Source organism: Lissotriton vulgaris, chromosome 1_1 (assembly GCF_964263255.1).
Source record: "Lissotriton vulgaris chromosome 1_1, aLisVul1.2, whole genome shotgun sequence".
Taxonomy (NCBI): Eukaryota; Metazoa; Chordata; class Amphibia; order Caudata; family Salamandridae; genus Lissotriton; species Lissotriton vulgaris.
The window spans coordinates 2103277367-2103289940 of record NC_141685.1 but is presented as its reverse complement, the minus strand read 5'-3'; the positions used below and the strand labels follow the sequence as shown (position 1 = coordinate 2103289940).

The window sequence follows — 12574 nt, the reverse complement described above, 5'->3', positions numbered from 1 at the left end:
TCTGACCCCGAAAGAGACATCCATTTTAGCTTTAGGTCTATCATATAGCCCACGGGGTGACTTTGATAATGCCACAACCAAGATCGACATGTTCAAGTATGTGCGCAAACTAAAACTGCGCAAATATCATGCTACACGAACAGTAGTGGATTCGAACGCTACGATCGAGACTCAAGATGTTGCTCTTGTCCACACCACAACCAGTGGCTCTAATGAACCAGTCACAATAGGAGCAGCCCTAACACAACAATTTTTGGAACTCCAGGAGGAGGAGTTCCCCTGTCATACGGAGAGTCAGACAGCGTTGGGTGGTGAACCTCTTCCTGCACCCTGTCAGACACCATTCAAACCTAAATCCAAATTTTGTCCCCTGATGGTAAAAGACAATGTGGACATATTCCATGAGCGTGTCACCTCACAATTGAAGGATTTGCAGATTAAAAACTCTAATGCATCTAAAAGATACAACTACAGGGACAGTGAATACCATAAACTTATCAAAAAGCTCAAGGCAAACAAACATTTGGTCATAAGACAATCAGATAAAGGTGGCAATGTGGTCTTATGGCCACGTAAAATGTATTTGGAAGAAGCCCTTAAACAGCTCAACGACAAGGACTGCTACAAACGTATCACTATGCAGGATGCTCTTTTAGCCAGGAATGAAATTTATTCCAAACTGTCTGCCTGGAGGAGTAAAGGCTTGCTGACCATGGATGAGTATACATTTTTAAAGAAGGACCACCCAGTGACTCCGGTAATATACTTCATCCCTAAAGTCCACAAGAACTACCAGCAGCCACCAGGCAGGCCCATCATCTCCGCATGTAACAGCCTTTTGGAAAATATGAGCAAGTATATCGATTTCTTCCTTCAAGACTATGTAAAAAACTTGCCTTCCTTTATCCTTGACACGAGTGATTTACTTAGGAGACATTGATTTTAGATGGAATTCCAACTATATTCTGGTGTCTATGGACGTTACTTCGTTATACACCAGTATATTCCATCAAAATGGACTGAAAGCCATCCAGTATTTTCTTGGTAAGAGGGAAGCCTGCTTCCATGAACATTCGAAAATGCTGTTAGACATGATCTCCATTTGTTTAGAAAACAATGTTTTCTTATTTGCCAAACAGCTATTTCTTCAGACCAGGGGTGTGGCAATGGGGGCCTGCTTCTCTCCCAGATACGCCTGTTTGCACATGGGGTACTGGGAGGAGCAGGTCCTGTTGGCGGAACATAATGTCACCATGAACACCAAAGTGAAACTCTGGTCAAGGTATATTGATGATCTGTTCTTTGTTTGGGATGGGACTGAGAGTGAGGTGAGGGAATTTATACAAGAACTTAATATCAATAACCTCAACATCCAGTTCACCAGCAGCATTAGCACTCAGTCCATTGTATTCCTGGATGTGGAAATCTTTGTCCAGGACGGCAATCTCCAAACTAGATTGTATCGTAAGCCCACGGCAGGGAACACTCTGCTGCACGCCGATAGTCACCATCCGGCGCACTTGATACGGAGCATCCCCTATGGTGAGATGCTCCGTGTCAGGAGAATTTGCAGCAGTGAGGAGGAATGCCGGCTGGCACAATCCCACTGTAGGGCTTGTTTCCTTCAAAGGGGCTACAAACCTGAGATTATAGATAATGCTACACACAGGGCCAATAAAATAGAGAGGACAGTACTCCTGGGCTCAGGAGTTGCAAGCCAGCAGCCTCCAACTAATAGACCATGTGAGGAGACCAGATTGATCATTGGCTATAGCAATCAGCATAAAAACATCCACAAAATTATCCAGGACAATTGGTCCCTGATATCTAGTGACCCTGTTATTGGCCCTGCAATGCCTAAATACCCTAGCATTACCTATCGCAAAGCCCGGTCTATGCAAGATAGCCTGGTCTCCAGTAGCCCTGAGGTGATCACAGGATCCTGGTTAGATGATAGCAAGGGATTTTTGAAATGCTCTACCTGCAAAGCCTGTAAGCATGGTATTAGCAAGTCGGAGGTTCATACACCACTTTCACCTTTCCCATTTGTGCCGGTGCTTGCCGGTGCTTAGCACCGGCACTTAATTGACAGGGCCGGGTCTATGCATCTCGCCCGTGCGTCATTGATTTTTTTTAATGTACCATAAGAACTCTGTGTACTCCGCCTCAGCCTGTTCAATCATGCAGCCTTCAGGTCACAGGAGCCCGGTTAATGACTGTACTCGTTGCGGCTGTGTGTGATCGACTAACACACACTTCTATACTTCTCTTAATTAGCTGCTGCCTGCCGCGCACGGTGCAGTCAAAGAGAGAGAGAATAAATTATTGGTGGGGGCGTGGCGCGCGCTTGTAATCATAACGGCAGCTGGTTGGTTACTTAAGTCTTATTCACACAGTTGACTGTGCGTGCGCCGTGTGTGTCCCACTGATTTATTGGGGCACCAGGGGCGGGCTGGATTTGGGTTGGTTCTGAACTAATCTGACTGTTCTGATAGGGTCCTCTGTACGTGCAGCGCCAGTGTCACATGACCACGCGCGCGCGCGCCACCGCAGCCCACTGCTAACCAGGAGTAGGAGGACGACACTGCTGTCTCGTGGTTGTGGATATTGTTGGATGAGCAGCAGTGCACCAGGCCTGGCCGCCTGATCTGAAAAATCATTTATTACTGACCGAGCCACTGAGCCGACCGCCCACCACGAGTAACGGACGGTAAGATTGAAGGAAGTTAATACAACCGTGTGTGAGTTAAGTGAATTACTGTACTGTGAGTGAGCTAAGTGACGAGCTAACGCTAAGCCTACTGAAGTACTAACTACTTGTCATGCCATTCCAATACCGTCAGACAGTACTCATACCGTGCGTGCAAAAACCAACGCACTCTGTATTTTTATTTGGTAGTGTGTGACTTGACTTACTTCAATGAGAGTTTGGTTGTAAGATCACCGGCGGGCCGGGGGGGGGGGGGGAGCTGAAGCTCCAATAATACTGATTATAGGAATATGCTTTAATAATTTCAGATTCACTGAAGCCAGGGCAGGCCCACCGGCCGCAGCTGTATCGTGTTGGCGCCGCGGCCCTCAGTACTGTACTGGCCTGCGCTGGGGGGTGGGGGAAGGTAGAATGCCTCACTCGTGCTTTAGAGAAAAAGAATGTTCATTTCTCAATGCAGTCTGGCATGAAATACTCCCTGAAGCCACTGCTTAATGTTAAAGACCGTGCACACAAGGCCTGCACGGCAGTTGGTGGTGGTGGCGCGGTGCCGAGAGCAGCCGGGTCACCTTATCACATCTCAGCCGTGCAACTTTGCAAGGAAGTATCGACAATGGGGAAGGCTGCTGCACACCGTGCACAGGCTGCGGGGTTAAGAAGATAAAACTAACTACTAGGCCCTGCTGTCCTAGCCTACCAGTACCCACCCAGCCGCTGGCTGACTACTTGTTTAAACATGGTGGCTGGTGTGCTGCCGATCCCTATGCTGGTAATAGTTTCACTTTTTTTTTCATTTTCGGGTGGGTGTGGCTGTCGCAACGGACAGTGTGATGCAATCAGTCAGTGCAACATGACTTGGCGGCCGCCGCCACGGCCTTCTTCCGGATATGACATGTGAACCAGGGTCCCATTGTGATCAATAGACAGGTTTGAAGGTCTTTGTAGCTTCACAGTTCGGCTTAGAGTTTAACTTTACCCAGTTTTCCTAATTGAGGGACAGCATTACTGCTGCTGCATAGGGGCGAGTCAAATTATCACAGCCGTAGGCCTGTCAGAATTCCCCTAAAATTACACAGTGGCCTGTAGGGGGATTGACCCCGCGACGTAGGTGTGTAATCAGAACCCCGCTCCAACCCACAGAGCTAAACCCGGGCCTCGAGATACAGGGCAGCACTGTCGGGAAACTTTTCCGCCCCCTCCCTGAACAGCTACCCTGAACGGTCACTCAGGAAATGGGCAGCATTAAAACTGTCAAGGCCACGTAAAACTTAGTCCTGCCTCAACAATACTCGGTGTTAGAAAAGAGCCCGGGGCATGCAGAAACCGAGACACTCAGTTTCAATGGTAGGCTGGGATCAGGAAAGAAAATGGCGAGAAAGAGGAAAAGCATTTGCAATATGTGTCGCATTTGTTAAAGTTAGAACCGTTTGTGTTGCAAATGACAATGTTTTTTATTTTTGTTTTTTATTTGCGTTGGAGTTATTATATTTGCAGAGCGCTATTGACACTGGCATACATAATCAAAAGTAAAAAAAAACATTGTCATTTTCAAGGCAAACAGCTCTTAACTTGAACACATGCGAGACCTAATGTATTGTTTTCCCTAGGCACCGGGAGTGATTTGCCCAGAATCACAAGATGTATAGCCTACCAGCAGAGGCTCGAACCAAGTCCCATCAGCAACGAGGCCACATCCTCTCTCCGTGTAATAATGTGTTATGTACATTCTTGGCCTACACGGACTCCCCAATATGAATTGGCTTTTCGTACCAGTTTGAGCAGAAACAGTAGTATATTTCCAATTATGTTTTTATATTTGTGTATAAATGTTTTAATTTTACAAGCGTTCCCCAAGGTACTATTGAAACCACATTGACAGATGCAGACTTGCAGATACCCAGATGAAAGTCTGTTGTCAATTAAAATATACCAAAATATAGAGGAATTTCCACATCAATAATTTCAAATAGTGTATCGTTGCACAGAGGAAAATTCCTTCTCAAATGTGCAATTACACTTTCAGTTTTTTTCCCCCTGTTTTTCTCAGTTGGAAAACTCCTTACTATAGTTGCCGACCAATTTTGGAAATGATCCTTTTCTATTCCCTCCTCGGAAAGGGATTTACTCCTGCCCGTAACAAAAAGTATATCACTAAACATTTGCAGCGCTGGAATGAGTCAGAAAATTATTTCTAGAAATGAGAATGTTTGAGCCTGAGCAGAAACTTTGAGGACATTCCTGCTCAGAAGGTCGTAGGTACTGGCTCTATCACAGCTAATGTACATGGCATAACCAACACCTAGCACATCTTCACGACAAACTCAAAACCAAACGGGTAATTTCTGGGTTTTTATGATGTCACATTTTAAGCGCGGCGTGCTGTTGCTTTCGCCTGGTGTTACGACCGAACTGTCAACAGACTTAAGCAGCAGCACACCGAGCTAAGTTGAAAGCAGTGACTTCGGATCTGAGCTACACAGGCCTCAACTTCTATTGACAGGAAGTGCTTTCGGCTTTTACCGAATTCCATTGTTTATCCGTGTGTGCCGAGACACGGTTGTGAATGGTCGTTTGCCACTGTTTTCTGTGGTGCGATTAGCACCTGAAAAGTGATAGGTGTCTGGGCGGTCGGAGGCTTGCAGTAGGGGGGCTCTTGGAAAGGTGCGAGCGGGCGACCCTCATTCTCATTCTTCTCCTTCCACGGGGTCACTGGTCACTGATCTCCAGATTGAGGGGCGAGGGGTGCGCAGCTGCCAAGCAGTTACTGCGCCTTGGAACTAAGGGCAACCATGACTGGAGGCAGGGAAACTCCTACCCCTAGGCAGCCAATTCCCTTCCTGATTAGGACACCCGGTGCATGTAATTCGGGCCAGATGCCCTTAAAAATTGATGCAGTCCGACAAGGTCAGGAACCGACCTCCCCTCATGAAGGCGGACCTTTATCGAACTCTTCCAACTGTGGGGCAACGTTTGTAATTCACCCACCCTGCTGTTTAACGGTTGCAATGCAATCTATTACTTTTTAAATTGATTCACGCGCGTTCAGGGCTCATTCATTGTTCTTGTTCTTATGGTATGTGTTGTGTAGTTGTTGACATCTGCAGAGTGCACAGCCGAGAGCGCCTGTTGATGGTATGAAGTTAATGCTCTGTAAGCCTGGGCTATCGCTGTTGCCTGCCCTCATTTCCAAGGGTTGCATTATTACAGACAGGATTCAGAGTTATGTGGTGGGGTGATACTAGGGTGTTATGGAGTCCATCTTTAGCTTGTGGGTGGAGCTAATAGAGGAAGTGGGTGGAGCCAATAGAGGAAGTGGGCGGAGCCAGAGAAAAGTAGGTGTGGCCTCCGACAAAGATTTGAGCACCTGCACTTCATATTTTACAAATTAAGCACTGATTAAAATCAAACAAAAATTGAATTGTAAATCTGAATTTGCAGTTTATGTTTTGGAATGCCCGTGTGGGCTTAGATATGTGGGAAGCACTAGGCCACAAGTCCACAAGCGAATTTTACAGCATCTGCGTGCTATCACTAATGCGGATGCGGCATATCCAGTAGCCAGGCATTTTGAGAAAACTCATGGGAAAGATGCCTCAGTTTTGAAATACTATGTGATAGATTGTGTTCCCCCCAGAGGAGAGGAGGTGATAGAGAGTCCCTACTCCGAAAACTGGAGACTCGTTACATCAGATCACTCGATACTAAGGCACCGCAAGGGCTTAACATGGGGGAGGACTGCCACACCTATCTATAGTAACCTGCTAACCTTGTTATATGCACATTGCACTTATTTCCTCAGTACTGTAATTGTCCTGTAAACATGTATTTGAACTAGAGTATTGATATCATAACGTGCATTCTGGAACCTCTTTTTTGACCTATCTGTAAAAGATTTTTTATGATTAATGATTTAACATTTTTCGCACAATTTCACAGTAGCACTTTATAGCCATTTTACATGTTTTGCACTAATTTTGCGTATTTGCACAATGAAATTTGTACCTCTTTACCTCAGTACCGTTGTACAGCCCTCTTGGGCATTATGTACTCTAAATCCATGACAACAAGGAATTTTTGTATACTTTATATAATACTCTTCTAAGCATGAAGAAAGATGATCTTGATAAAACGGAAAAAAAGTGGTCTTTAAAATTGAATAACCCAAACGTGGATTTAGACCAGGTGTTAAATATGAGTCAAAAGTTATTGATGGCAAGTAATCTTAAGGCACAATTGTACAAAACTATTTTTGACCTTTACTTTACTCCTGCTAAACTATTCACATGGGGTAAACGAGACAATGATTTATGCCCAAGGTGTACTCAAGGACCGGCAACTCTTACTCATATGATGTATACTTGTCCTAGTTTGACATTATTGAAAACCATGATAAAATCCTTTTGGGAGGAAATTTTTGGACACATAATACCAGAATCGGAAACCCTATTTCTTTTTGGTTATGACCTTACCTTAAAACTAGAAAAAGCTGAAGAAAGATTAGTTTTTATTGGCATGGCTGTTTTCAGGATAATCCTATCTGCGAGATGGAAAGACGCAGAGCCTCCAAGTTTTCAGATGTGGTTAGCACGCCTTTTGGCAGCTTATAGATATGAATCTGCAATATTTAAAACAAGAGGGATACGATCCAAATTGCGAGGAGATGCGCTTTGGTGCCCAATAACTGATTGGAAAAATAGCATCGTCCCTGGTGGTATTGGGTGATTATTGACCATATTTATAATTGATTTAGAGTGTGTTTATATTATTGTATAATTTATAATTATCTTAAATTCTATCTATGTTGATTACAAACCCTGCAATTCATTTATTTATAACATTGCATTATTTGAGTTAAATTTGAATTGATGTACTGTTGTAATGATGTCCTACTTATTATGCCTGAATAAAAATAATATTTAAAAAAAAAAAAAAAAAAAAAAGGGAATTTTTGTTATTTACTGGCACTCTCCACACAGTTGTTTGATTCATCTTGCACAAGGAGTGGTGATGTGATGGAATTTTAATGGCAATATAATTATTTATTTGGCTTTTAACTTTTTTACTCTTTTAAGAAGTTCTTTTAGCCGTTGCCATGAATTTGTACAATCATATTTGATTACTGAGGTTTTACAAGTTGTAAGTGTTTAAATGTATTTTACTGCAATTTTGAAAGACATGCTAACTACTTGTATACATATTGTGCAATACTCGCATTTATGCTGCAATACTATGTTTGTAAACACTTTGGAAAGTATAGTATTTTTTTGCTTTCCATAACATGTGATGGCACTTTTGCACTTTAAAAGGGTGGTCAGCCCTCGTGACGTTGTCATGTGATCAAGGCTATCTTTAGCCAAAACGCGTCATCGCGGACTGGTGCTGGGATAAGCATTAAATAAAAAGAAAAATTTGCACCTCCTTGGGTCTCGCTGGTTCCTGTTATTCGGTGTGGCTGTACGCGCTGCGCTACCTGCTCTAGGAACTTGGACATACCATATATATATATATATATATATATATATATATATATATATATATATATATATATATATCTTAGTGGAGACTCCCTAGCACCTGGTGCAGTAGAGAATCTGAGGGACTAGAGCTCACTTTGAGAAGGTTCTACTGGGTGGTGTCAGCGGATTGGTCTTTTTCTAAGTTAAGTCCTTTTTTTAAATGAAGACTTTGATATGTTACTAAATAATGAGGCCTTAGGCCTTTAAGGCAGATGTCTATTGTGATAATACTTTTCTAAATATACAAAGGACCCCCATCTCGAAGATGGGGAATAATTCAAGCATGCGACTCTATGAAAGTTCCAATACTGGAGTGACTACTCTTTTACAGGATTTCACATTACAATGACTGCTAGATTAACTTTCAATGCTAGCCACAAGGCTGCATATTACGAAATGTGTTTGGATACTGAACCTCCGAACTTTTGATTTTTGTGTACAAGTTTATAGATTACAGCAGCAGAGGCAGCTTGAACATTTTACCAGGAGCGCAGTGACTTTCAACATGGCTCACCTAAAAAACCTTGAAGGATATGTGGGTTTTGCTAAATTTCTAAATCAAGTCTATAGAAAGTCTGGCAATAGAAGGTTTACATTTACAGTTATGGTTGTAGGTAAATCCGAACTTGGAAAATCAAGGCTCATTAAATCAGGGTCCATTGCATCAACTACTGCAGCTTTGAGAGGGCCATCCTGAAACAGACATTGGCTTGGTTGAACACCGGTCATATAAATAAAAATAGATGGACTTATGCATTTTATAACATGGTTATTATGACAAGTTAACATAACAGAATACATTTTACTGTTCTTTATTGAAATAGGATTAAATGTTTGTTAATTTTGGGATGCATAACAAACATATAGTACTATAAATTATGCCAGGATTTTGTCATGAATGGGACTTATTTTCTGACTATATTCGTACCCTCGTTTTTCTAACAGAAAAAGAGAATAGGAAAGTGAAAGATGCAGAGAAGAGAAATTCGTAACATATATTGCCATATGGCATCTTAAGTTAAGAGAAATTAATATTTTTCAGTGTGTACAACTCAATCCTCAACCATTTTTAACCACGTGTTCTCCATTTGCTGAAATCTTCCAAAGGACTGGATTTAGTCTGGTCCTGGAGAAACATAGTAGTTCCCTATTAGTTCTGTAATAAAGCTGTAGTGGTTGGCACATACTGGTGGAATACTCTTAAGGACCTACCGGTCTATTGGTTTGGAAATAGTGAGGTAAAAACCAGAAGAGATTGAGCAGTAATGTTTCAATCACTGCTCTTTTCACTGTATTGTTATTAACTGAGACGGTGTTGACAGTCGCAAGGGGGTCCTGGAATTTGGACTGGGTTAACGTACTTTTGGCATTTCATAAGAGTATGATCATGGATTCTCATGTGAAGCATGCAGACTTAATACTTACGCAACTACCACTTTTTTGTCTTAGTAAGAGAAAATATTTGGCTGATATACCGCATAGTGGTGCAAGGTTCATAATGGTGTTTAAGTTACTGGCTTTATAACAGTTAACCCTCTTGGTGGCATATTTATTTACAATTTCAAATGCTTAAAATTGGAGGATGAACGTAAAAGGTTAATTTTTTTCCGAAATTTTCATAACTTAATTTTCTGACTATCTTCAAGGGATACTAAAATGTTATAATCTCTTCTGCAGCAAGCTAGAGACAGCATGCAGATGAACGATTAGCATGCTCTATAAATTAATGTGTACTGCTAAGATTGCAGAGGAACATAGGCCTCATCTGCATCGGCGCTACCTACTTGTATTGCATCCCATTGAAAAGGCTATTCCTGATGAGTGGACACCCTTATGTGCCAAATGCAAGACGACCAACTCCTTTTTCCCCATCCTCTGTTCAATGTTCATGGAGTACTTAGGATATCAAGTTTCAGGAAATCAGTTGTCACAACGTCTGGTCTCAAAGTCACATACACTTTGAAAGCAGAAATCTAATATTCATTGTATTTGCTCATCACCAATTAAAACATGAATGGGTGTAATGATTTTAAGGTCAGTGGGTCAAGTGTCCTTTCATAAGTTTTGGCTGATTATCCACATGCCTAGAAAAAGGGCTATCACAACAGAATTCTATCTGAATGATCCCCTATTCACACTGTATTTTGCTGTCTTCTAACATCACTTGCACACTGAAGAAAACAATAAATAAAATGGAGGTATCAGAGAATTACAAATATGTGGTCAAAGGAAAATTTCAAGCAGCTACATGAACACAGGGATTGATTGTACACCAATTAGGTCACATAAACAATCCTTACAGTTGTTTTGCTATGGTACAGGCTGATAAACAAAACAATTCATGTTAATCATCAATTATACGTGTGTTTCATCTGTTTTGTTTGGCTGTGGGCAATGCATGGGATACTTGGCAAGTGTGTACCAAGGATATTACACAAAGCTCTTCAAAAACATGACGGTAAATCATAGTTTACCTTTGGAAAAAATGAATACAGCCACACTGCGCAGGAAACAGAAGCAATGAATGATTAAATACAGCAACACTGTGCAGGGAACAGAAGCCATGAAGGAATAGGCATCAGAGTTACTGTACAAAAGACATGTTTTCCAAAGTAACAAAATATCCCATTTTGAAAAAAGTCTCCGACTACCCACCAGTATCATGAGTAACCAAAGCTGAACAAACAAACAAAGCACAAAATTATGGCGGATTAAAATACAGGACTAAATACAAAAACAAAAAAAAAAGGATTAGCAGCATCTTCTCAACACAAACATAATTTCATTGTACCATAGATCATTTACCTAAATGAATAGTAAAGCTTTCTTCCAACTGCAGCTGTTCTTCAAATACTCTCGTAGTATCATCAACAGATTCCCTCAGCTGACTGGGTTGAACTTTAATTTCCTCACTGAAATAAATAACATGGCATTAGAACTAGGCATATTAATTTGGTAAAACACAAATTATAATTAATATTGTTCATATTCTGATGTCATGGGTAGCAGAATATTAATGCTAACAGCATTAGTTGGAGGAAATCATTCTACTACACCATCTTCAAAATGAGTTGACTTGTAGATGAAGTATAACTGGTTAACAAGCTCACCATCTCTCTTGGCTCTCTGTACATCTGCACCTAGTACATCGACGGAATGGAGGATTGGATTGGATTTCGTTTTTATATAACGCGATAGCTACCCGCAGGCATCCTAGCGCTTAGCAAGATACAGGTGCGTGAGGCAGGGTCGAATTATCTGCTGAAGAGGAAGGTTTTTCGTTTTTTCCGGAAGTGCAGAATGTTAGGTTCCAAGCGGATAGAGATTGGGAGGGAGTTCCAAAGCCTTGCCGCGTTTGTTGAGAACATTCTTCCTCGGCTCCTTTCTCTTTTGAACCTGGGGTTGATGACTTGAAAGGTATGGGTCGACCTCAGCTGTCTGTTGGGGTGGTAGGGGGTGATTAGGGTGTGGTTCAGAAGTGCAAAAAACAAGGTAAAAAAACGCTCTTTATCTATGCACATGGTATACGGAACCACATCCTTCTACCCATCAGGACAGCTCCAATCCTGCTCCAATTTAGGATAGAACTAAATATGCAACACTTTAAATAACACTACATGTTGATGCAGTACGTTTGCTTCTTCTTCCAGAACTCAATGATGTCTAAAGTCACTTGTTGAGTGTATCTGTGCCTTTTGCACTGCATACTACTCAAAGGCCTTTTGATTATGTTCACACAACACAAAACAAGCATTGGAAATGCTATAGATCTAGCTTATGCTTCAGTTAGAGCTATTCAATGCAAGGTCTTTTACCCATGTGCTTTGGTTTGGAGTGGAGTGGATATGTGGTGTGTAGTGGAATTATGTGGGTTGGATTGGAATTGGTAGTAGCGGAATTGTGTGGAGTGGATCTGTATAGTGGAATTATACAGCATGGTGTGCTTTGGAAATATGTGGATAGTAATTATGTGTTACTGAGTTTACCTGAATTATGTGGAATGGTATGTTGTGAGGTGGAGTGGTATTGTCAACGCTCCAGATGCTTTGCCAAGACAGAACAGACGCTAGTCCCAATCGCCCGCTAATTGGTGTCTCAGCTATAAAAGCTACTGAACCAACCAGGGGGAAAAGGGGAAGTAGATTGAGAGAAGAGACACTCCGTCCGCTGGGCACCCCAGTCAGAATCTGGAATCTTCTATGCTGTTCTTCTGACTGTTTAACGTGGGTGTCTAATGCACAAAAGAGGGGTAGGGGATTGAGAACAACAACATACCAATAAACCTCTAAATGTGATACTCTAATTAGTGCTTATCCTACCAGCTATCTTCGGAGCATTCGCCTCTCTT

At 41.9% G+C, this 12574-nt stretch overlaps 1 protein-coding gene across 3 annotated transcripts in view; it reads right to left on the bottom strand.

The window, feature by feature from the left end:
• The window catches only part of FERRY3 (FERRY endosomal RAB5 effector complex subunit 3), a 327577-nt gene that overhangs the window by 251211 nt on the left and 63792 nt on the right, over positions 1-12574 (bottom strand). For all 3 annotated transcript variants that reach the window (XM_086921357.1, XM_086921366.1, XM_086921377.1), the window contains one exon: positions 11032-11138. In XM_086921357.1, coding sequence (XP_086777483.1) covers positions 11032-11138 — 107 coding nt within the window. The remainder of the gene's footprint in view (positions 1-11031; positions 11139-12574) is intronic.